The sequence below is a fragment of the Anoplopoma fimbria genome, chromosome 23 (genome assembly GCF_027596085.1).
Source record: "Anoplopoma fimbria isolate UVic2021 breed Golden Eagle Sablefish chromosome 23, Afim_UVic_2022, whole genome shotgun sequence".
Classification (NCBI taxonomy): Eukaryota; Metazoa; Chordata; class Actinopteri; order Perciformes; family Anoplopomatidae; genus Anoplopoma; species Anoplopoma fimbria.
This window is the reverse complement of record NC_072471.1, coordinates 16216724-16243024: the sequence shown is the minus strand read 5'-3', so window position 1 is coordinate 16243024 and position 26301 is coordinate 16216724. Positions and strand designations below refer to the sequence as shown.

Here is a 26301-nt window from a genome sequence, read left to right as displayed (position 1 = left end):
GAGTTTGAGGCATAGGGGCACATGCTAAGGGTCGGTATTTGACGAATTGGGAGTGAGAATCACCTGATAAAGTTAAAATGCTGAACGTTTTAGCAAACAGTTGCCTGTAATGATCAATATTTACTCTTGTTTTAGCTCTCTTTTGGTCTCCACCAGCTCTTCAGAGAAAAATCTGTCTCTTTTGCTGCTAAATGCTTTGCCATTTGGTGCTCAGCAGATAGTGTACTATGGGTTTACTAGTGCTCAACTGCCTACACACCATCCAGGAGACAAGTAGCATTCATTTGTAATCGCTTTTCTCCCAATGTAACTCTGTTTTGGTCTCTATCAACCCCTGAGAAAAATATAAAGGTGTTTATATAGATGTTCAACATTCTTCAAAAGCTAGTTGCTATCTCTGTCTGCTGTTTGTTGCTGAGCAAAGAGTCTACGAAGGGTTTATTTGTATTTTTTGCTGAAAATATTAGCCCTCTGCGGCTGGAAACAGGGTTGATGAGAGTGAACCTAAACAATAAAGTTGAGTTGAACTGTAGAGGTGGGTTATGATTCTTAGTTCGTTTGTCACTTCCATTGACTCCTTTTACATCCAAAGTTTTTTGATCCATTGTAAGTAACAAAAAAAAAGTTGATTAATGCAGCTTTAAATGTAATATTCAGTTATATAAAGAACACCAACAAAATCAATATTGTATTTTGTATTTTGAGTGAACAACCCCTTTAAGAGACGCAGGTTTCCATCTCATAGCCCGACAACAATCTACTCTTCTATTCTAGTCTCACTTCGAAGTGTTTCTTTGCTTTCAATAAAGGAACCTTCACAGGGTTATATTTGATTTATATAATTCAAAGAGGGTGTGTAGCAGACACGGTGTGACTTGCAAACATCAAAGTTCAGGTAATTTCACACATTTTACCAACATGTTTTAAAATGATCCGCAGTACGAGACAGGAGGTTAAAAATAACAAGGGATCACTGTGATGGCAGTATTCACAAGGCATGTACTGTATAATAACCATCAATGCCTCTAGCACCTTATCAAATCAGGTGGGAATATTGCACTCGGCCCAATCTAAAACACCACCAACATTTATATGATCTTTGCAATAACGATTCCCCGTGGTAACAGGGAAATTTCCATATGAGCTCTTAATGCAAAAAACAGACACCACTTACATTAGAGACATAATTGAAATTCTGCCTACGAAAGGACTGCATTTTTGTGCTTCAGACCAAACACCCGAACCCCTAGATTGCATAACTACTCTATGAGAATTACATTACACTACTTCACATCAAATGGATTTCCTCATTGTGTCCTGGAACAAGACAGTGAAAACAAAACACAGGAATGTGCAAAAGGTCATTTTCTTGCTATGCGATGTGAGCGGTGTCCATGAGGGTCTGTCCCACTGTCCTAGTTCCATTTTTGAGAATTCCCTCAGTGGTAACCTGACCCAAATTCATTGCTGGCGTCTTTGGACCACCAATATCAGAGTCGTCTGCCTGAGGCTCTAAGAAAGCCACCCTCTTTCCGTTTGACCGCCGCTGTCCTGACTCTACCTCTCTGGGGTCCGAGCAGAGGATGAAGGCTCGCCCCCCGCACCCTCTCGATCCCCCGCCACGGTTTTCCCGGCATCGGCAGGGGGTGAGGTAGAGGTAGAGCAGCACCAGAATGATGCTGACCACACAGGAGGCCAGGGTGGTGAACGCTGTGTTGAAATGCTCGGCACTGCTGCCGCGTGCCAAGCCCCTTGCAGTGGCGCTTCGGTTTCCGACCACCACATAGACCTCCAGAGACTCGTTGGGGTCATAGTGCCGACCGCGGGCTGCAACGCACCCATACATGCCAGATTCCTCCATTAGGGCTCCCCGGATTTCAAGGGTGCCATTGGGGAAAACTATTAGGTGGGCACTCGGATCATTGGTTGATGAATTCAACACAGTCCTTGGGGTAACCCAGAACACCACCAGCCCCTCCTGGCCTTGAGAGGCCAACCCAGGACATGGCACTCTTAACCATTTGCCAGGCTCCACTTGGTAAGTTTGTGCCTCAAGGGGTATATCTGACACAACCTCCCGGCTACATTCAGATACCGGTCCTGAACCGTCTCTACATGGGTATTCACCTCTGAAATCCACCAGTGGGCGATACTGTTTCCACAACCAGTACTCCAGCAGGGCGAGTAAAGCGCATTCACAGACCAAAGGGTTTTCCTGCAAATAAATTCCACCATGCCGGGTGAGAGACAGCAGGCTCTGGACAGGTACCTCAGAAAGCCTGTTGTATGACAGATCCAGAAAGGTCAGATTACGAGGCCCTCCAGGTTCCCAATAAAGCCCAAGGGGGAAAGCTATCAGTCTGTTCCCAGAGAGGTAGAGCCTCTGCAGGCTGTAAAGATTGCTGAAGGCCCCTGGGTTGATCTGGACGATCTGGTTGCCAAACAGCAGCAGCTCTTTCAGTTCCTTCAACCCGGTGAAGATAGACGAGTTCAGCGCCATCAGTTGGTTCGAAGAGAGGTCCAGGTGTTGAAGGTGCGGCGTCACTGTGAAGGCGTCTACCTCGATCCGGCTGATGGAGTTGCGGCTGAGAACCAGCGTAGCAAGCCGGTCAAACGGCTGGGAAATCCAGCCCACGGGCAGGACAGCGAGGGCATTGTGGCTCAGGTCCAACCGTGTGGCATAGCCTGGGAGATCAGAGGGCAGCGTGGACAGATTGCGCCCACTGCAGGAAATGATATCACTGGTACAAAGGCAGCAGGGTGGGCAAGTGGCCACAGAGAGAGGGAAGCCAAGAGACAGGGAGAGCAGCAAGGCTGCAGCGGCAGGGTTCCATCGGCTGCCTCCATCACTGGTCTTGCCTAAAAGCTGCGAGGAAATGGGAAGCATGCTGGTGGTCCCTCAGGATGGGGTCTCAGGTTACTGTCTCACTGGGTGCACACATGTCCCGGTTTACAAGCCTCTGATAGTGAACTGAAGACAGACACAGAGAGAGGGAGGAAAAAATGAAGAGGGAAAATGATTCTCTTTTTTTTCTCAACTAGATTTTTAGAAATAATCTACTCGCTCTGCTGGCTCTAAACAAACCCAAATCCAGATGAGCTTTAAAGTCACACAAAGTGAAAGACATTATCATGAGCAAAAACAGACAGCAACATGTAAGAACAGTCAGAACACACAGTAAGACTTTATGACATGACGGACAAAGGCGTTAAATTCTCTAAAAATAAACTGTAAGCCACATTAAATACAATCATCTGCACACAATAACTGCTGTCAAAAGTGTCACTTAATCCATACATGTAAGTATATAATCCATACTCCTCCCCGATACTTCCCACCAGTACAATAATAATAATTAAGCCTTTATTAGTCCCACCATGGGGAAATTATTTCTCTGCATTTAACCCATCCCGGAGGAGCAGTGGGCTGCAATGAAGCGCCTGGGGAGCAACTTGGGGTTGGGTGTCTTGCCCAAGGACACCTCGGCATGTTGCTGGTAGAGGGGTTTGAACCACCAACCTTGTGGTTGCAGGACAAGCGCTCTACCTCATGTGCCATGGCCGCCCCATACAAGCTGATTACTTCTTGCTGGAGCTCACGAAACCTTACCAAATGTTTTTAATCCATCTATCAACTGTGTTCGTCTCTCTAGTTGAAATTATAGCATTACAGTTTATTGCAGTATGTGATCAATGTGGTATTACACAGAGAATATTATATGAAAAATTCAAACTCCTCCAGTATTTATAGTATAGCCAAATTCAACTACACAACTCTATTAATTATTCAAATTTCCATTCCCAACTGTATTCCCTGTCAAACTGTTCTCATATTAATTGTGTTAAAAGTGCTGTAAAACGCCCAGTAGATTAATAGTGAGCAAATAAAAGTTTAGAGTTGCAGCGTTTAGCCAGTTAATAAACCAACAGAACATTTATCTGCAACTTTTTTTTAACAATTGATTCATCATCTAAATCATTTAATATACCAATCATGATACAAATCATTTTGTGGTTGCAGCATCTTTAATGTGAGGACTTTTGAAGAGGTCACGTTTGGGCTGTGGGAAAATCTCAATGGGCATTTTTTTCTGACTATTTGTAGCTCAAGCGATCAATCGATTGATCAAGAAAATAAAAAGCAAAATAAAAAAAAATGTAATTACTGAATGTCATAGATAGAATGAGAGATAAATGGAGGAAAGGTGTTTGTGGATGACAGATTAACTATTTTATATCGCTGGCAGCCCACTCTGTCCTTTCCTGCTCTCAGTATTCCCACACATAATCAGGCTCAGAAGGGAAGTTATCAAGCAGGATTTGACGACTCTTCTGTGGCACCAAATCAAACAGAATAAACCCGGCAGACAGCTCACCTTTTGCGCCCACACCGCTGCCCATTCAAATCATCATCTCGTCCGTCTTCATATCATTTATGAGGTTACTTGGTTCCCTCCACAGACGATGTTTCTCCGAGGAGCTGGGGAGACAGCTGAACTGTTTACCTGCAGGTCGGGTTGCATGCTGCCGGGGGAGGGGTCGACAAGAGAGTAAACACATCAGCAGGCAGCAGAGAGAGAGAGAGAGAGAGAGAGAGAGAGAGAGAGAGAGAGAGAGAGAGAGAGAGAGAGACGGGGTGAGAGGAAGAGGAAGAGGAGGGGGAGAAGGTGCAGCATCAGCATCACTAACTCAAGCGTTAGTGAGAGAGTTGAAATGTTTTAGTATTTTATGAAACGAGATGGCATTGGGCCATTTAAAGGTGTTGGTGGAACTTTCACACCTGCAGAACCTGCTGATTAAAATGGCATAGAAACATCTGTTATGTATCTGTATATCTAGCTCTCTAATATATATATTATAGCTTGCATTATATATTATAGCTTGCATTATACTGACATGTTGGTGACATCTATCCAAGCTAAATTGATCTATTAAGGGGTAGGACTAGATAAGTTTTTTTACTTCCTCCTACCCCCTTTCGAGCATGTAGAAAGTTTTTTTTTTAAATTTTACTTCTTTTGTGTGTTCTTTTGTTGTCTCTTTTATTTTTTATTTCATCTATTAATAATCAATTGATAATCATTAATTGATTAATAATCATGTTTTTTATTGCTTGCATGTTCGAAATAAAGACAATCAATCAATCAATATATATATATATATATATATATATATATATATATATATATATATAGAGAGAGAGAGAGAGAGAGAGAAATAGAGAGAACAATGCATAAATTACCTGCAATTTAAAAATAAAATTAAAGCTGCACTATTCAATATTTTTATATCAACAATGGATCGAATGGCTATATGTTAAGTACAAAGGAATTTTTTGTTGTAACAAACCCGATTACCCACCAAAGTCGTGACCATGGCTCAAACAAAGAGAGTGATGTCACTCTATAGACAACTAGGTAGCCATCGTTACACGGACTCAGTTCGTCCTATTTATATCTGAAATTTGGTATAAATGTGAGTATGTTTTCACCTAACTGTGACACCAAATCCTAACATGAAAGGATTAAAGTAACTTTTAAAAAAGACACGTACATCCCAGTGCCCAACAGGATGGGTGCTGGATTAATGAAATATAATTTATAAATATAAAAAAATTCATCCTCACACTAAATAGCTTCCGCCCTGTTAGATGGATTTGAATGAAGTGTAACGCTTCGAGCACCAAACTACGCATTTAGAATCTGAAGGCAACAGGACAATATTTTGGTTTAGGAAACGTTCTGGTTTCTGTTTGTAGTCCGAGAAGTAGTGACCAATCACGGACGAGCAGGCTTTGGTTTAATGCAGGTAAACGGTCCGTGTGGGGAACAAAAGAGGCGGAACGCATTGGCTATAGTGCAATTCGGACACAATGATTTATCTTTTGACAGGTTTGAAATCAGCTTGTAAACTGGCTACTTGTGCAACAATCCGGTCCATCTATTGTCAGATCAATAGCCGATGGGTTCCAAGACTGATCAGATAGCAGTAAGAAAATACATTATCTAACCTAGGGGGAAAAAATTATGTTGCCACTAAAGCCACTAGAAGGCAATGTACTCCAGAGGAAGCTAGCGGGACGTGAAGAGCAAAGCAGGAAGTCAATTCCTTCTTTACGAGCGACTAACCTGTGGCACTACGGAGCGTTAGTTGTTTTACCTCTAGGTAAATATGTTGAAATGTTATTTCTCTACAAAACGACTAAAAGATTTACATCAATATCAGTGTATACAAGTTTAGGAAATGTATTGTTTGAGGCTTAACACGCCAATGGTGATTCCCTCGGTCCATAAGAGGACTGCGAGGCTAATAACGTTTAGCATTTGCGTCGCCATCACATGTGCACTTGAGCTAGCACAAAGATAAAATCTAGTGAGACTATTGAGATATAAATCATAATTTCTCTTTAATGTTTGAAACATTCGGAAGTCTGAAAAGTGAGTCACATTTTGAGATTTTGTCATATAAAATTTCACCTGCCTACAATTATATATTAAGCAAAAGCAACAATAATTTTTCAAGGCAACATATATACAAAAAGTACATGAAGATAATCACAATACAGCATGGGAAATCATGTACCTCCAAAGGTTTAAGGCTTGATAGCCGTCATATATATATTATAAATTGTTATTGGGGAAAAACACCAAATCAGAAAAACATAAATAAATATAAATATATTTATTAACATAAATAAATAATAAATATATAAAACACAACATACAAAACCCCAAAACGGCAGTAGTTTCTGTGAGAGTTATAATAAACTATGTTAAACTAGCGATTTTTTGGGCTCTTTAGTTTGGATGTAGAAGTCCTCATTAGAGCTAAAGATCCGTCTGATTCGGGATATTGTTTGACACCTTTGAGTGGCCCTGGAAGTGTCCATGTGTGTATGCATACAGTCCAAGTCAATTTATAAAGGTTCAGATATTCAGAACCACAGCTCCAGAGCTGCAGTGTAAGCATTGTGCTGTTAAAGGTCTATACAAGACTAAATCTTCCAGACAGAAAATAAATAAGTAAACAAACACGGTTGGAGCTTGCAAAAACTGCTTTTTTTTTTTCTTTTTTTTACTGTAAAGATCAGGAGCATTTTTAGGATTTGCTTGTTGAGGCAGAATATTGCAGACGGCGTTAAGCTGTGCAAAGGGTTTACATAATCCCCCTCATTTTTCCACATAGTGTTTATCCGTGTAGTGTTGGAGTACCAGATTTAGCATGCCGCCTTATTTATTCACTTAATGTGGCCACATTTGGTCCTAAGTGTTCCCCATTACTGTGACATGAAGCTTTATTTTCTATACGCTCTCTATCTGCGCTTCACGAGCTGTTTTCCACTGTGTGTGTGTGTGTGTGTGTTGTGTGTGTGTGTGTGTGTGTGTGTGTGTGTGTGTGTGTGTGTGTGTGTGTGTGTGTGTGTGTGTTTCCAGATGGTTTCTTTCATACCACATGAAAGTATTCTTCCACCTAATCAGTTCGTCAAGGTTGTAAGCTGCGAGCTTGAACCTCCGTCGGCTGTTATTTTTTTCCCTTTTTGTGTTTTTGTTAGATCTTGTTGATCCTCATACACAGGGCCAATTCAATACCTGACAAAAAGTAAGGGAAAGAAATCAATTGAATTCTCAGTTTTGGAAGATGAGTCAATTCTATTAGCTGACAGAGAAGAGAGTAGAAGGCCTGTTGTCCTATATGCCAGACTTGGGTGTAATCACAATGCAATCGTAATTATGAGCTTTCCACCCTTGGATACTGTGACAGACAAATGGACGAATGTTTCCATGGCACCGACCATCAAAGGGGAAGTCCAACTGGGATTCATCCAGTGTGTGGCTCCGGGATCTCACAGTCATGTCATTGATATGCAATGGATGGGTGGAACAACGTGTTTATCATTCCCTTTTTCATTTCAGATTCTGTTCTTGATAACAGGAAGGTTGTACGTAATGGACAACATGGGGAGACAGTGACTCCTTTGCAGAATATGAAGCAGGCTGTCTATAAATACACTTCAGTCCTTCACTTTAAATCAGATGGCTCGTAGCTTTAACCGCTGCAACTCAGCATCCGCTGGCGCCAGCCAGTCTTACCTGGCAGTTAGGTGCAAGTAATTGCGTCCATTTCGCATCCCAGGTGTAAAATTGTCACTGATTACATAGTTAGAAAGAACAAATGCCAGCAGGGTTCTGAGTGCTGGCTGAGGACAAGGGTTGAAGAGGTACTGGTCTGGATTGCTTTTAGTTGAGTTCAACAACCCCATCTATCCAACCACCTATTACTTTTCAGGTTGACGAGGAGACCATCCTACCGTCCCACAATGTAATGAGTAAAAGTCACTTCAACATCCTAATCTGTAGAGAATATTCTAGGTTTACAGTTTCAGAGGTTTTGAAAGTTACACGCAGCGTCATTTAAACTGAAATTGCAGTTTTCTTAAGGTAGTTTTTCCATAAAAAAACAAATCCAAAACGTTTTTATCAAATACAGTGTGTTTTGCTATTTAAAGGAATGTTCAATGTTTTGGAAAATGCGGACATTTGCTTTTTCGACAAGAGTTGGATGAGAAGATCAATATGAAGCTGCAGCCAGAGGAAGGTTAGCCTAGCCTTGCTCAAAGAATGGTAGCATTGGGAAACAGCTAGCTTGGCTCAGTCCAAAAGTAATGGAATTTAGTTTTTTAATACATTTTTTGTATTAATTGAACAAACAAGATGTGGTTAATGTGATTTGTAGTTGCTGATAGCTAGGCTAGCAGTTTGCCTGCTTCCAGTCTTTATGCTAACGTTAGCTAATGGTTAACTGGCTGCAGCTTCATTTTTACCATACGAACATGAGAGTGAGATCAATCCCCCATGGGGATCAATAAAGGAATATAATAAAGGAATATAATCTTCTCATCTATCTCTCATAAAAAAAAGCAAATAAACATGTTCTTTTTTTAAGGAAAGTTTTTTTTTAAATAATGTATGTATTTATGATATAGCTTTCAAGACACTGATACTTTGTGATTCAAGCTAGCAAGATTGTAATGGCCTGCGCCTCACACACAAACTATCACTTTACACATCATGGGATGCGGATTAGATCCATTCCATCCATTAGCCTTGACCTTAAGGCTGTTATAAGCCCTTACTTATAAAATAAGTAATGTTCTTATACCATTCACAGCTTCAAGGTTTCCTGTTGCATATAATACAGTGTTCACGTCCAAGGTCAAGTTAAGCCGTTGAAAGAAGCAAAAAACTATTTTGTACAGACATTTTATTTTTCATACTCATCAACACAGGCAGTATTTGAGAACATGGAAGTATTGCATTCAGAGCAGTTGCTTTCAAAATTGGAAAAAATAAAATAATAAAATGTTTCATCAATGTTCACTGCGACAGATCACAGCCATGAAGTGTTCCTGCCCATGCATTAACTGTCTCCATTGGCAGCACTTAAACTCTAAGGACCGGGTATCCAAAACTGAACTGTGGTTTTTTGAACACCTGGTAAAAATGATGGAGAGGGAAATCCATCGGCTGAGTGCAAATACTAGCAGACCATTAAGCAGATCATTTGTGTCATTTCACAACATTTCCATTTGAAAGTAGACATGAATGTGTGCAAGAGGGACATAATCAGCGTCTTTAATAACATGTATTAGTGAACCACAGCCTTTTCTGTTTTGTCTGCACTGCCTGCTTTGTTAAAGGTGGAGAATCCGTCCACTCAGTGCTTCATCTTAACGCTTCTCCATCCGGCTGCTGCTGTTAATGAAGACACTTCAAACACTGGAGGCGGTTACAAGGCTTAGGAGCTGCGAGAGTGGTTTTAACAAAATAAATGTAATCCTGCAATTCCTGTTATGCAGTAGTACATCATTAGAACCTCCCTTTCTGATAAATGCCCATGTCTTTAATACTTCACGTTATGTATGTTCTGTTGTTACATTTCTGGTCTTAAAGTCCAAGCTGCAATTTGAGTAATTTTCTTGAACAAGCGCCTCCAGAGCTAATGAACACATTACACAACTGTTTCAAAGACACATGGATGCATGTGAAATTGAGTGGCAAGTCAGGGAATGCGCATCCTTTTCTTGTTGTTAGCTAAAAGCACACAGTGCATGTTGTGCCTTTTAATTCAATTCAATTCAGTTTATTTTGTATAGCCCAGAATCACAAATAACAAATTTGCCTCAGAGGGCTTTACAATCTGTACACATGCGACATCCTCTGTCCCGGAACCCTCACATCGGCACAGGAAAAACTCCCTTAAAAAAGCCAACACCTCTGGATCAAGAGTAGGTTTCTTAAGAAGAGGTTTAAGTACAGCTAGTTTGAAGGCCTGTGGTACATGGCCCGTTAGTAAAGACAGATTGATAATTTCTAATAAAGAATTGCTAATTAAAGGTAAAACTTCCTTAAGCAGCCTAGTCGGAATCAGGTCTAAGAGACAGGTGGAAGGTTTAGACTTAGAAATATTTAAAGTCAATTGTTGAAGGTCGATGGGAGAAAAGCCATCTAAATATATTTCAGGTTCTACAGCTGTGGATCGATCGGTACTGGTTGAGGGCAGTAGATTATTAATTTTGTCTCTAATAGTTATAATCTTATCATTAAAGAAGTTCATGAAGTCACTACTACTGAGGTTTATAGGAATACACGGCTCAACAGAGCTGTGACTCTCTGTCAGCCTGGCTACAGTGCTGAAGAGAACCCTGGGGTTGTTCTTATTTTTCTCTATTAATGCTGAATAATAGGCTGCTCTAGCATTACGGAGTGCCTTCTTATATATTTTAAGACTGTCTCGCCAGACTAACCGAGCTTCTTCCACATTGGTGGAACGCCATATCCTTTCAAGTTTTCGCGATATTTGCTTTAATTCACAGGTTTGAGGGTTATACCATGGAGCAAAACTCCTTTCTTTTATTAGCTTCTTTTTTAGAGGAGCTATAGAGTCTAGTGTCATTCGCAGTGAGCATGCAGCACTATCAACAAGATGGTCAATCTGAGACGGACTAAAGTTAGCATAGGAGTCCTCTGTTATATTGAGCAATGGTAATAAATAAAATCTTGAAGAAATCGCTTCTTTAAATTTAGCTACAGCACTATCAGATAGACATCTAGTGTAGAAACTTTTGCCAAATGGCGTACACTCTGGTAGTAAAAATTCAAAAGTTACTAGAAAATGGTCTGATAAAAGAGAGTTCTGTTGAGAGACAATTACATTTTCTATTTCAATACCATATACCAGAACAAGGTGGTGGTTAAAACAGTGATAAACACTGACAGAAGCCAATACTAAGGTACTAAGGCTATCATTATCCACATCCACATGAATATTAAAATCCCCTACAATAATAACTTTATCTGTTTTGAGGACTAAACTTGATAAGAACTCTGAAAATTCAGATAGGAATTCAGAATACGCACCTGGTACACTATAACAAATAGAGTTGACTTTAATGCTTTCCCCCTCGGGTTTGAAAGACTAAGAACAAGGCTTTCAAATTAGTAGTTGTTGCAGCCATGAGTCTTAGTAGTTATTAAAACCCCTAAGACAAACAGCAAAACCTACTCTACCTGTGCCATAAAGCTCTTAAACTATTAAAAGCGCATAAAAAAGCCACTTTGTTGCACTGGCTGAAATGTTCCCTTTAAACTAATGCAGCTGGAAATAGTTGCTAGCACATTAAATATGTGTATTCATCCCCAGCTGAAAATAGTCCCCAACAAATAAACTATTTACGTCTGCTAGAGTAACATTTGCTAAAAACTACAGTGCCCAGTTTTTTTCTAGTAAATGATGACGCTTTTTTATTTTCAAATTAAAGTTATATTTGTGACCTGTTTTTAAAGATTTACATCTTCAAAAGCAACCAATGGGTTTGGGTCTGTGTCTGGGAAAAAAATATGAAAATAATGAAAGCACAAACACACTGATGGTTTGAATCTTTTGATGGTATTTGTTGACAATAACAAAATACAAAATAGAAAGTGCCCAGCCTTATCCTTTAACAAGGCCTGAAAACTGTACTCAGTGATTTCACATTCTACTCCTTTAACATTGTCAGACTCAAAATGAACAGAAAAATACTGTAGGATCAGAGATATTCTCTTTTTTTAGCAACACATTTCCTTCTTTCTTGCTTGACGCCTATACTACCCAAAATGCAAGTTGACCGCTGACAGTGTTAGGATTTGTGTGTTACGCTAGTCACGGCTAATGAAGCTCCATGAAACTCAGTTTGGTGAGGTCGATTCTTTCTAGCTCCACACACGCAGATTTATTATAAATTTCCCAACTAAGCATGAGGATACCGTTGAACCAGTGAGGTCAGCCTCAGGTCAAGCAGCTGAGTATGCAGTCATTGCTTGAGTGAGTGTAGGATTTAGAAGCAGCTCAAAGGAAAGTTAGGTCAGAGTTAGAGAATGATGTCGCCTGTCATGGGGTCCAGTAGATTTATGACGGCACAGATCACCGCAGGGCCTAGTGGACATAACATCATTAAACATGAATACTGGGCTAATCATCACCCAAAGTTTAGCACATTTTATGTATTGATAAAAGCAGCAAATTGGTGTAACGATTAAAAGTATGCCGATCTCAAGCAAATATATTAAATATAAAAAATAGGTTTCAACATCAAATCAGAAGAAAACCAGTGTCTGGAGAGATGGATTCATTCATCTTAATCCATTCTTCTTGCCGGATTCTCTTGAGAATTAGTATCATCAACAATATTATTTATTTTTTTACACCTGCTAAAGGTGTCAGCTAACACATCACATACACCACCATGAATGATGTAACACCCCTTGCATGTTTCAAACTCTTTGTTCGCTCGCGGCTGCAATGCCTATGGAGACCCTCTGTTGTGTCTCTGTTTTGCACTAGAAACACTGGTGTTGTGACCTCCACACATTTCTCCCCTGTTCAAAAAGCTGCCTACCACCTCCTCTCCTCTGTGGGTGCGTGGAAGACAGTGTGTGGGTTTGAATAATGTAACATGTAGCGCATCTTGCACGATCCTTGTGACATTAAAAACTTCTTTGTAGTATCTGAAGTGTCCAAATCCATGTTTTCACTGTGGATAATAAAGAATAACAAGGGCTCTGCAGCACTGAGGTTTTCTTATTTTTTTTTATCAGTAGCAGTTATATGACACTAAAAACACCATATTGCACTCAGAAAAATCCTGACAATCATTAACCGCAGACACCGCAGCGGCATGGCAACCACCAGCAGGTTGGTTTTCATGGGACCTTTGGCCCTTTTTAGGTTCAAGGGGATGCGTCATCTGAGCGTAACCTAAAAACAAGTGTGTTAAATATTCAACCCAACACCCACCCTCAGTTACTTACTGACTGTTGACAGCAAACACAGACACATCACGTGAAAGCCCTGAGTCACATTCACCTGCACACATCAGTACATTCTTACTCTCTCTGGTGTCTTTTGAGAGCACAGCTAGATGTCATACAATAACTGTTAGCAATAGAAGACAGGTTATGATGGTGTGTTGAATAGTAAGAACTCCCACTTGGATCATGTGTAAGTGTCAGCTGCTAAAAATACCAGCTAGCAGCAGTGACAATAAAAAACAATCATTAACACGCTGAGTTCTCTTCACATCATGTGGCAATCCCATACAACTACAACATATTTACTATGTACTTTATTATGTTGACAGTACACCCTGTTAGTAGTTTTAACTGTACTATCTTATACAACACATTAAATGATACAACTCCAGCATTGCCGTCTCTCTAGTTAGTGTTTGATATCGTAAAATGTCCCGAATAGCAAGCAATGAGCTGTAACAACAGTATATATCGACACCACTCTCAAAATCAAGCAATTTTATTTCCAGCGTCATTTGGTGCAACAATACAGAAGGAAAGCAGTGTAAGCATGTTATCAGATTAAGTACCCAAATTTCTCTTTCTAAACTGCAATCCCAGCATATACATATATAAATAAAAAACCGATAGCAATAAAAAAAGGTCGGGGATTCGCAAGAATGGTCAAAAGCAACAAGGGTCTGACTTGTAATCTCTAGTTTGGGTCAAGCTTAAAAAACACTGGATCCTACATATCCCAAAATGCACATTGCTTATTTTTTTTTAGCCATACTATGGCTTTGGGTGTCAGTGTCAGTCTGTTGGTAGGTCAACTACTTTGGTCCAAGTTGAAAATATCTCAACACCCATTAGATGGATGGATTTGGAGTTTGGTTCACGCATTCATGTCGCACTCAGGAAGAACTGTGGCTGTCTGTTCCTCTAGCGCAATCATCGGATACTTTCTTTTAATGTGTTCATTTGCATTTTTCTTTTAATTTGTATGTATTGTATTGATTCGATTTTAATTGATTCATACTGTAATGCTTTATCAGTTTTATATTTTTACCGTAGTTTGTCTGCATCTTGCGTATGTTGGTCCTCACTGTTGGGCTTTCTGTCGTGTTTGTAAAAGCAATTGGTAAACTCTGTTTTAAAAGGTACTATATGAATAAAGTTATTATTAGTGCTAATTAGCACATCTTATCATGCCAACATGCTAAATTTGGACAGTTAACATAATAAACATTGTACATGTTTAACATCAGGATGTTAGCATTGCCATTGTGAGCATGTTTTCATACCGAAGTTAGCATTTAGCTCAAAGCACCACTGTGGCTAAGCGCAGCCTCACATAGCTGCTAGCGTGACTCTTCATCTTGTAGCTAGCACCAAGTATGCATTATTTTGGATCTAATATTGTTTTAATGTTAACAACCGTGCCACGGTGTTTGATTAACAGCTGCTTTCTGGAATGTTCAGCGCAGAAACAGCTAATGTGTTTTCTGAGGTCACAGTGACATTTGACCACAAAATTCTAAATAGGTCAACGCAGACGTATGTGGCAAATTTTAAATACCCTCTAGGCGTTCCCGAGGTATCGGATTCAGGAGAATCAACAGAGGGACGGACAGCCCAAAAGCATAATGGAGCATAACAGGAATCTTGTAAATTATTTTTCCCATTTTCTCTATTAAGCTTTATTATCACCTAGAGTGATTTTCTGGTTATAATATAAAATGTCCACATCACCAGAATACTAGAATGAAAATTACAAAACAATTCCTCTTATTAATGAAGCTAATGCTGTGTAAGGAAAGCAATTGTAAGAACACAATGAGTAGAAATAAAAAACGCTTGTCTTTCCATTAGTGCAGTTCATTTCTTTGGATAGAAGTATCTCACTGCTGCTGCTGTATGTCAATACATTTGACAGATTCAGGTCTTTGTGATGGCAGCTAAACATGTCGGCTTTCCATTTGATGTGTAAATGATTTCCCAGTTTTTACATTTCATCTTGGGCCATTTGTCTAATTTAAAACAACTATTTTTATTCATGAGGTAAAACATTCCAGAAGCTGAAAGCAGCTTTGATTTCTGGGAATACATTTTGGATTTAAGCAGTAGGATTGGAAAGGATTTTAAATCCTTTCCAATCACTCACTGGATGCATGTTTATTTCTAGATATACAGATGAAGACACATCCTCTAAATGGAGTGCAACCATTTAAAGCCCCAAAACATTCAATTTACAAATCTTCAAATAGTGTGGATTATTTTACTCAATATCAATAGATTCTTCTTCTTTTTTTGTCTTCAGAAGGTAAACCTCTACAGACGCAACCAATGGGACAAGTACGAGGGCAATATCTACTAAACTAAACCACCACTGTTGCAATTATAGAGAAACAGCGCACTCCGGTGGACACATGATGTATTTCTACTCACTCACAGCTCACTTCAGCATTTGTACAAACCGGGAAGACATGTTAGTTGTCTTCCACTCTTGCACTTTTATACTTGTACTCCATAACACTTTGTCTGACAGCTTTAGTTACTTTTCAGACCACCATTTTTCTTTCCGCTCCTGTCCAGTGAAAACCATGAATCTCCAAGATTTTTCTTATAAACGGTAGGATGAAGTTTTCCTTTATGATTTGAGAAAAGGAAAACTTATGTTAAATACATTTTTTTTTAAAAAGTGTCTTGGTCCAGCTGGAAAAATATTCATCGTCACAAGGTTGAAAAATAAAATACAATATTACATTTTTTTTATTAATCAAGCTTTGAATGAGATAACAATATACAAATTACAAATGGCAGCAGATGTTTGAAATAAGTTGAAGCTCCAAAAACTAGAAATGCTGTAGTATTCATACATCTTGTTTACCAAGTCTGAGTCCCTAAAATTCTCTTTAATACACCATGATGTTCAGTTACTAAATGATGTTTCATTTAGAGTCAAATAGACCAAAAGCGGATTATGCTTTAGGGCAGGGCTACCTAGACAGGGTGCTACAGTGTTTTTGGGTTCCTGTTTTTGTCTTACTTTAACCCTTACACATTGTGTTTTCAGTTCATGAAAGTTAATGTTACATTTTGGTTGGTAAAAAATGTCTTATTCAGCATTTGGTTGTTTAAAGCTCGTGTCACCTCTGGTTGCAAAAAAACAGGATGGTGACAGCCATTTAAAATGTTATTACTGTTACAAGAGGTTATACTGTTATGCTACAGCAGTATGTGGTACAGCATCAGGATGATTAACATTACCTTTAGTGGCTAATGTAGTTTTATGACGCAAGTTAGCTTTAGCTTGTTAGCTAGCTGTAAAGGCTGTTCAGTGAGATTAGCTACCAGTGTTTTCACTAAGGCTACCTAGCGACAGCCTCGCTCATGCTACACACATTTGACCAATCCCTTGATAATAAATTATGTAATAAGAGGGAACCTACTTTTCATGCTGAACATTTATTTTAACATCACATACCAGAATTTTTTTTTCAAAAATAATTGACCATTTAATGTTAGACTTTGGACTGTGGCCAGCAGCTAACCTGGGAAATACAATAACAGCCCTTAACAATAACAGCATGACCAAACCTGGACTTGTTATTATCTTATTTACAGTCACACAATCATATTACAGCAGCTCTGCTACATCACCCAGGAGGCAAACACCAATTGTGTGTAAGTCAATGGGGGGAAAAAACCAAAGTCATATTACAATTTGTTGATCTGCTTATCAGTGATTCCTTTGACTTTGAATGAAATCCTGATTCTTTCTATGTAGTTTCTAGCATTTTAGAAGCATTTTTCGAAACAAAAAAGTTTAAACCCACAGATAAAATATGTTTTTTCTGCATGACACACTTTCCCAATGTATTTGTGTAGCTGTATTCTCTGTATGTATAGGTGTGTGTTTTAAGCCTGTTTCAAGATGTGAGTGTGTGTGGCCCTTCCCGTCAGGGATCGTTCCTTTGCCGCCATGTTGACACACGTGTGCTTGCAGTGACAACTGTGGGAGGGGAAAGGGTTTGTAACCTTCATCATACATCATGCTATCATCACTGTATGCATGTAAAGACAACCCCCCTTCAACACACACAGACACACATTGGGGAAAGGTGTAGCTTAGTGGAGGTTGGCGAGTTCACTTTCCAGGTAGGGAACACGAGGTCTGTCCTTGAGACAGTTTCAATTGTTACACCAGCCTCGAGCTGGCATTTTTTATGAACTCCATTCTGCTGTCCAACCTGCAAAAACTGCTCCTTTTTTTAGAGCCGCTGATATATTTTGTTCCAGCCAATTTCCTGCTTAGTTACCCCAAACTTGTGGTCGGTTTATAAGGTCAGAGGGTCAGATCCAAAAATATAATGTTGACAGGAAGGTGGCGGGGCCCATGCAGGTGGCAGCCGTTCAGTGGGGGGGAGCGTTATTCCCCCCCCGCTCAGCGCTCCGTCCCTCGGTCGCTAAGAAGTGTGTCATCTGCAGCTCCGGAAACAATAACATTCTCTAAAGAAGGACTTCTTTTGGTCCCCCCATCCCCCCTTTCAACCGTCCCAGACAAAAGCCCAAGGACAAGGAGGAGGGGGAAATAAAGATTCCCCTTGATAAGGCACGGCCGCTTAGAAACTTCCAGGGGCCCTTTGGATTTGTTCAGCAGCCTGATGGAAAAGTACTGGGCTTTGGCCTGCCAACCACCCACTCGCATATATGGTCGCATCTCATCGTCCTGAGCTGCAGCTCTGTGTGCAGAATTAGCGCAACTCAATTTGTGAAAACAACTGGCGCATGACGTTCCGTTGGACAAATCCCTGTTTGTGCAGACATTCTCACGAGGGACAACTTCTCGTCTTGAGTGGTGCCACAGCAGGAAAAACCCGGGACGAGGAAGGATACTGCGATATCACAGCAAACGACATTCAAGCTCTAAATACCTGCTTTCCTTGTGCACCTTTGTACTGTTAGCGAAGGGGTGAGACATGAAACGACAACTTTCTGCCAAAGATAGAAGAGTTTGGTATATTTCACAGAGATTTCTGTATTTGTGTTTTTGCTGTGGTCTTCTCATTGGTTTAAAATGAAACATATAAGAGATTTCACGTACTTCCATGCCCCAATCAGGATTTAGCAACCTCTGAATCCAAATGTATTGACAGTTGTGTTGCTTTTGCTAATGTTGTTACTTACCATTAATCAAACCACACACACACAAAAACAAGCAGATAAACTGAGGTTTTAGAGTGAAACTCTTTCCCCTGGACATTTATTGTTGCTTATTCAATCATACATATTTCAAATTTAAAGAGCAATACTTGGGATTCAAAACCAAATTTCAGGGCCTTTAAAGGACAACACAAAATTACACCCAGCGGCGAATTCAGAAAAAAGCTGCAACCACTAACCGTATTTGAATGAGGTAATGTGCAAACAATTTTAACGGAAAATTGGCTCCTTTCTATGCAGATGAGCCTCAGGGCAAAAACAGTCCAGTTCATAAATAATCGCAGCTGATAGCTACACGTAGCTACAATTTTATTATAAATGTTTCAGAGAGAGCTGGTGGTAACTGAGGCACATTTATAAGGGGTGTCAGCTCAAACTCGTTTATTTTGCAGTGACATGAAAAATGAATTAATAAAGGTGCCCTACATGTCCTTTTTTAATAAATATACAAAAAAATGGATAATAAGGTTATTTTATAAAGAATTAACAACTTCATTGGCATAATTACTTTATGCCAATGTTTTATCATTCGGGGATACCTTTTGTGAATCGGACTTTGAAACGGGCCAAATCCATTCTTTGTAAATTCGCCTGTCAGTGTCCTAGTATTATTTTTTCTTCCTCTGTGTGCTCTTTTTTTTTTTACCAGCATTTGAAGCACAAATGGTCTCTTTATCATATATACTCAAATGACAAGCCCAGTCTTAAATCAGCTGTAATATTAGTTTTTTTAAACAAGCAAATAAAGGCACTCTCAGATCAGGCTAACAACCGTGTTTGCTTTAGAGGTTTTTGAAATTCTTTGAGCAAGACATAATTCCCCACTGACTTCAGGAGGGCAGGAGACACTAAAAGGGACAAATATGATTAGCTCATGTGACCAGTGAAGGTAACTAACCTTGTCAGTCACATGGGGACAAAGATAGCTGATGGCTATTTTGGGGTTTTAAAGAGAGGCCTGCTTGTTGGGTCTTGTCAGAGGCTTATTGCAAGGGCTATGTGCACAGATAGTATTTATTTTTAATGGTTATATTTGGATTTTATAATACAGACAGGACCTTCCAATGGTCTTGCTATTGCAGATGGCTATTCTTAGGATAAATGATACGAAGTAAGGGCTGTGTTTAGGTATTGAGCAGTGTAAGCAAGTGGAAAACTCAGTATCATGTTAGAACTGTCTGCTATTACATTCACAGATGGTATGGAATTTTCCGTTTAAAGTTTGGTAAGTTAGTATAAAGTGGAGATAGTAGTATGCTCAGAGATTGCAGCTACATGATACTTCTGAGGCTCTCCCCCAGCTTCACTGACTTCTAAAGGAAAAGGAAAAAGGCATCACATTATCTCTTGGAAAAACAGGTCGAACTGACCCCTGGATCAGGATTGGGAAAAAATGTAAACACCTTAACCACATTAGCTTATTTGCTTTGTTTTTATGGCTCACAAATGTAGCCACCAAACAGTTAACTTACAGAGTAATGTCAGCTAGTGAAGACGGTTAGTACAGACTCATGTTAGTTAGATTCATGTTAGCTAGACCCTAGCTAAAGTTAGCTGAAGAAGATCCAGCTAATGTTAGCTTGCACTGTGACCAGATGTTCCAGTTTGGCAAGGCTGTTTTTCCACAGAACCTGTCAGTATGCTAACAGTTAGCTGTCATGCCAAAGAGAAAGTCTCACAAATCGTGATCTTATACTTTTTTCTTTCAGTAAATACTTCAGCTGCCATTACAAAGTATATACTGCAAAAAATTGGGACATTTCGGGAGACAAAACATTATTTTCCTTCTGCTGAGGCGCTGTCGAAGGTGTTGAAAGGTGAGCTCGGTAGGACGGCTAAGCCCTGAAATAATTGTCCAACTTAATGTTCCCAGCTTCGGGGTTTGCAAATGTGGACACCTTAAGCTAACAGCTACTGCCAAGATAGACATAGATAGGGATAGATGGATAGATATTTGTGGACCAAAATTAGATTGAATATTAGACAGTCAGGTGACTAGAAACAAGACTCAAGATTTCAATGTTGCTCCATTTCTGTTTGATGTATAAATATGACATATAAATATCTAGTTTTCTAACAGTTTTTTGCATTTAGCTAGCTGCTCGGCCAATTTGCCAAACAAACACAACCATTACAAGTGTTAAAATGACTGTCACATGTATCCTTCTGTTGAGATTCGTTACATCCAGCAGAAATATTGTGTTTCCACAGATTACGATGGCAGTGGTGGTTCAAGAACTAAAAGACTAACAACAAGTTACTTGTGTTACTATTACAACTAATGAATTGAACTGAATCAAAGGACTACCATTTTACTTGTTTATCAATGTGACACCATCTAGCACTTTATTTGTTTGAACAGTTGCCTTTATCCTAATCAACAGATACTTTAGTCCAAAACAGACCGGATCAGAAATATGTCACACCAGATGGCCTGTAAACCATTCTTTTCTCTGCTTTGTTTAAAAAACTCATAACAAAGCAGATCATATTGACCATCAGGATGACCCAAGCTGTGCAGTAATTGACAAACTGCACGTGCGCCCTGTTTTCCCAAGACCTTTTGGGACACGTGTGCTTGGCGGCGGTGGTCCCTCCAACCCAGCCGACCGTTGGCCTGTCTGGACTCGCTGCGGCTGGACTCCGACAGCAGCGGGAAGGGATGAATGTGCATGAGAATGTCAACAGCAGCCTCAGCCACCAACAACCTGCCCCCAGACCCATTAGCGGGCAGGGGGCAGAAAAATAGACAGTGGAAAAACACATTGCGTAAGCCCTTATGTAACGCCCCTCAGAAATTAATAGCTGAAGCGGCGGAGCGGAAGAATTGGGAAATTATGCCGAGGCCTTGAACCATTGTGTTGTTGTCCTGGCGTGAGGGGTACACGGGAGGGCTCGAGGGCTCACTAACACGAAGCCTGACTGCTTGTCATGGCACTTAAAAAAATATATTTTGTAGGCTCTAGATAACACTTTCAACGGCAACATTTCTTTCACATCAGCACCCATTTTTGTCAGTTGTATGTACCAGTACCAGCCAATAGCCCTTGCTCAATTTGCAGCAGAAAATAGTTTTCAGCATTTGATTTAATCCACTGTGAGTGACAGAATGGTCGGGACAATTCAGAAAACATAGAACTGAATTTTTTCCTGTAAATTTCTGACACACCACATCTGTCAACAGGTGTATCTGGGGAAAGTTTTGCATAACTCTGTGTGTAAAATTTGCAAACACACTTTAACCCAGTGCGAGATAAAGAATAAACCAGTCAGTTTCCTTCTTTTGTTTTTCATAGCGTGAAAGGGCAGAGACATTTCTCACACACTGAGAGAAAGAAGTGATCATTCCTGATAACAAAGCTACAGGTTAATTTCCATGTGGTGCAGCACATGCTTTTTTTGACTGCTTATTTTGACTCCAAAGTATGGCTGCTGCCCTAGGAACCCAAAGGAAAAAAACGCTGATTTTTGGTGGCTGGAATAATGAGCCAGAACTGTGGCTGTACTGAGGAATGGAAAAGAAAGGAGAAAGGAAGTTTACTGTGCCTCACAATTGTACATTTGGAAATAAATCTGCTCTTTCACTTTTCAACATAAATTATATGATCAAAATGGACAGTGAAAAGTCTTATTAATAAAGTACAATATTAATTTGGCACGGCTCCATTTGCCTTGCTCTTTTTTGGTTTGCCATTAGCAAAAGTTGGGGACAGTACCTGGTATTGTCTTTGGTATCACCTCGGTCAAGGTTCCAAGTTTGCTTGCTGAGATGAGACTAGAAGGAGGAGTTAAAATACTGCAGACCATTCATTTGTCAGAAAACACATCACTAGCCCAACATGGGATACCCTGCACAAACATGCTGAGCAGTACTGTCAGTAGCTAACCTGTTTCTTTATTTACTTGACCCAAACACGAAATAGCGGTTAACAATTGACAAGTGCAGACGTTCTTTGGTTGCAAACCAGAGGGTTGTTGGGGTGTCACGTTGAAGGTCGAGTCAGTTTCATGCGTCGCTATAGGGAAAAGAGCTGGTACCAAAAGTGAGGCGAGCCGAACCATGCAGTAAAAATTAGGCACAAGAGACTTGGGGCTATTCTTTGACTGTCTTTGCTCTCATTAGGGGAGGGTTTAAAAAAAGAACTATACCAGCAGCCTTAAAGTGATACCAATACTTCATTCAATACCCATCATATGAATGGAAGCTCCACTGCTGCACTTCACAGTGCTGCTACCGCTGATAACACTGAATACATTTACATGCATAGTGATAATCTACTTTCATTCCCCAATATGACAATATTCCAAATTTGATATGGTTTATATAAACATCATATTCCGTTTGGATATGCTGAAATAGGCCTTAATCCAAATGGAGCATTTTTCGATTAAGACATGAGTGAAATGTCCGTTTTATGAGCATTCTTTTGACATGTATACTGCATTTGTAATATGCATCTCAATAGTTTTTTTTACGGCACTTTGGGACACACGGCCTCCTTCCTGTTTACGACCAGCTCTGTGCGTTTAGCGAAGTTGGAACAAACCAACTAGCCAATAGTTTGCAAAGCTGGAATAGAGATGCATGCCCAAAAGAAAAGAAGGAGAAAAACATTTAAAAAATATTATGAAGTACTTGGATATCAACAGGTTTTTAGATATGAACAAATATCCCAACGTCGTCCTTTTCAAGAAAGTGGTTGAAGGAATAAAATAAATCACTTGCTGTGATTGACAGGTTGCTGCCGATATCAGAGTTGTATAGGGCGTCTCTACATCACTCCCCCACATTCCAAATATGGTAACGTCCGTTCAAAGGTTGCAATAAAAACAAGATGGTGACGGCCAAAATCGACAAACTAGAGTCTTCAAAATGTCAGTCAACGAGCCAATGGGTGACTGGAGAAGATTGGACACTACTTGGTACTGAGTTATTTCGGTCGAACACCGATACCAAGCCCTTGCTCTCATGGTCAAAATAACACCCATCTGGATAAACATCCACTTGTAAGAGGTGAAGGGTCTTTGTCAGGGCCTGTTCTCTCTCCCTCCAACAGATGAAAGCTTTTTTTTACTCTGAATCAAACAGACAGATGTTTGAATTTAACAAAAACACACGGGTTTGAGCATTCACCCTCCTGTGCCGTTTGTCCATCAGACTCTCAACAACAACAACAAAACACAGATGTGGTTATTATCTGGGAAACAGAAGGTGATTGCCAAGCTGAGAGGTTCAATATTCCAGCTCAGTAAATTCCAGTTCTCCCAGTGATAACTCAAACAAGGGCAGACGTTTGCTCAGTGCATTTGTGTCATTTTTGAGCCGGTTACATAACGAGAGCTTTTGTTTGACGGGTTTGCCCAATGGGTGTTTGCCGGCAGTAACAGGTATGTTCCAGTCTGAAGTTTATGTAAGCTCTGTTTGTCAGTATTATGCTCAAGTTCAAGCCACAAAGCTCGACAGTGTTTGACCAGGGTGGGCAGGACGGCATCCGCGGGTTTAGTCGCGAGTTGTTGACCAAATTTCACTCTCAACTAGCTGCTTGTCAAGTTTACAGTCATAACAAACTCGTACAGAAAGTTTGTACAACAATGGTTAACTATCAGAATTGCCTTAAGCACCGCCGTTGCTATTTTCATCATGTAGATCAAATGTAATTTCAGGAAATAGCGAAAGGAAGTAAACTGATTCTATTATCTTTATTGAGGTTAACGGGGCTAAAGAAGCTCACGTTCATGCATGTGAGGACTTCCCAGGTTACTGCCTAGCTGCCTTCAGGTCATTCCAGTGTGAAGGCAAACAGTAAAAATACACTCAGTAAAGAACAAATGCAGATGTGAACTTTAAGCACGCCCCCATTCCACTATGGTGATGAGTGCCAGGTTGTGTACTATATGATTTTACATGCAGGCTCTGAGAAATGGATTTATGCCAAATGATTGTTGATGGTGATCAGCCTCTAACTTTGTCTGTGTTCCATCTGACGCTGGACATTCAGCGTACAATCAATTTAATGTAACTGCTGTGGGAAATTAGGTTAATAAGAGCCATGAGAATGAACTATAAAGTGTGTTTGTTGCCTGTAAAATCTTGGTAAAAATAAGCTAAAAAGCTCTGTGGGTTCAATGCGAACAAGTTGTTTAGGTTACACATATGATTGTAAATTATAAAAAGATTGATTAGCAGAGCTTTGAAGGAGCCATGTCACTGGTATTCAACATGTCCTGTATTTCCATACACACAAATGGGCTCGGAATACGTGGGCGGCCATCTTTGAAGTGAAATCATTCCAACATTTAATGCCCAAACTTCAATTCAACTCATTGCTAAAGCTCAATAAACTGTATCTAACAATAAAATCAGTGAAGCAACCAACGTGTGATTGTGCTTAACCACCACCATCGCGGGCATCAAGTGTTTTTTAATGAAAGATTCTCCTTCTTGGGAAATGAAATGCTCTCAACACTTTCTTGCCTGAAAATAAAACTTATGTCGAACAGTGTTGGGGCGTATTTAATGTTTATCAGCTGAAGGACTCTCATGTGAGATGCTTTACTGAGTTTCAGTGCTCTGATTCAGAACATGAGACAACTCATGAGACGTCCTGCCACAGAATCAGCAGAGTGAACACGGGTATTTCTGAATTGTGGAGAAGCAAGATGAAAGAAGAAAGAAAGAAAGAAAGAAAGAAAGATGGAAAAAACTATTTCTAAGTTTATTAAGTTAATTAAAGCGAAATTAAGTAGACAAAGTGGTGTTGAGGGAATTCTGATCTCCTGCAGAGTCTGCTGGCTGAGAGACAGTGTTGGAGCTGGGGGAGGGTGGACAGGTGGAGTTGATTAATCAAGAGCCTCCTGTAACAAAGAATGACAGACCACTATATTGGTCACAACCACCTGGAAATATCATCTTTAGAATAATCTTCAAGCTTAATGTGCAGTGAAACTAACCGATCTGAAGACACAGTCTATCGTCGGTTCTTTCCCAGACGGTCGAGCTGAAACCAAAAACACTCTTTCCACATGTATTGCCGGGGTCGCAATACACAGGAACCAGCTGTGTGTGTGGGAGAGCGAGTGCCATACAGTACACAGATGTCTCCCTCTCTCTCTCCTGCATGTGTCGAGCGGGGACTTAGACGCTTCATTGATATTATTGATATTATATTATGGGTAGGCTCAGCAGGAGAAAAGTTCCCTCTGAGTCTCCAGCTGCTGCTACAAAACACACCTGGTTAGTGACTCACATTAGTGTGGTCTACTTAAATTAAATTCTCCATCAGAGACTCCATCAGATCTAATTCACAAGTTTTAATATTTGTAATGCGGACTATTCATTTTTGGACAATGAACTCAGTTAATACATTTGTAACACAAATATATTTTTATGTCAACCTATACAAACATTTGCAGCCAAGAAAAAATGTGTCTTCTCCGTCAAACATCACAATATAATCCAACATACAAAACGTAGAAAAAAAAAAAGAAAGTAGAGCTGACATGAAATAGTCAGATATTTTCAAAATGATACAGGCTCCCCTATCTGCAATCTGCCTCCAGGCCATGTGTTCCACGGGCCCGGCCACGGGACACAGCGTTGAGTTATTGATTTGGTTCCGACAGTCATACACATTATGCTACGACATCATCTGATCCAATCCATGTTTAATTTTAGGCTGTTTGTTGTAATTTGTGACTTGTTGAATATATTGTGGCAATCAAGTCCTTCAGAAGCTGCAGACCTGGA

The 26301-nt window shown here is 40.0% G+C and overlaps 1 protein-coding gene across 1 annotated transcript; it reads right to left on the bottom strand.

The window, feature by feature from the left end:
• Window positions 1–1034: 1034 nt before the first annotated feature.
• On the bottom strand, window positions 1035–4516 carry LOC129112731 (amphoterin-induced protein 2-like). Its single transcript, XM_054624948.1, has 2 exons — window positions 4377–4516; window positions 1035–2971 (listed from the first exon to the last, which is right to left on the bottom strand). The coding sequence occupies exon 2, from the start codon at window positions 2885–2887 to the stop codon at window positions 1373–1375; it is 1515 nt and encodes a 504-aa protein (XP_054480923.1). The 5' UTR covers window positions 2888–2971; window positions 4377–4516; the 3' UTR covers window positions 1035–1372.
• Between the last annotated feature and the right edge of the window lie 21785 nt (window positions 4517–26301).

Coding starts and splice junctions, on each gene's coding strand:
- LOC129112731 (XM_054624948.1), bottom strand. CDS start 2,887: ATGCTTCCCATTTCCTCGCAGCTTTTAGGCAAGACCAGTGATGGAGGC.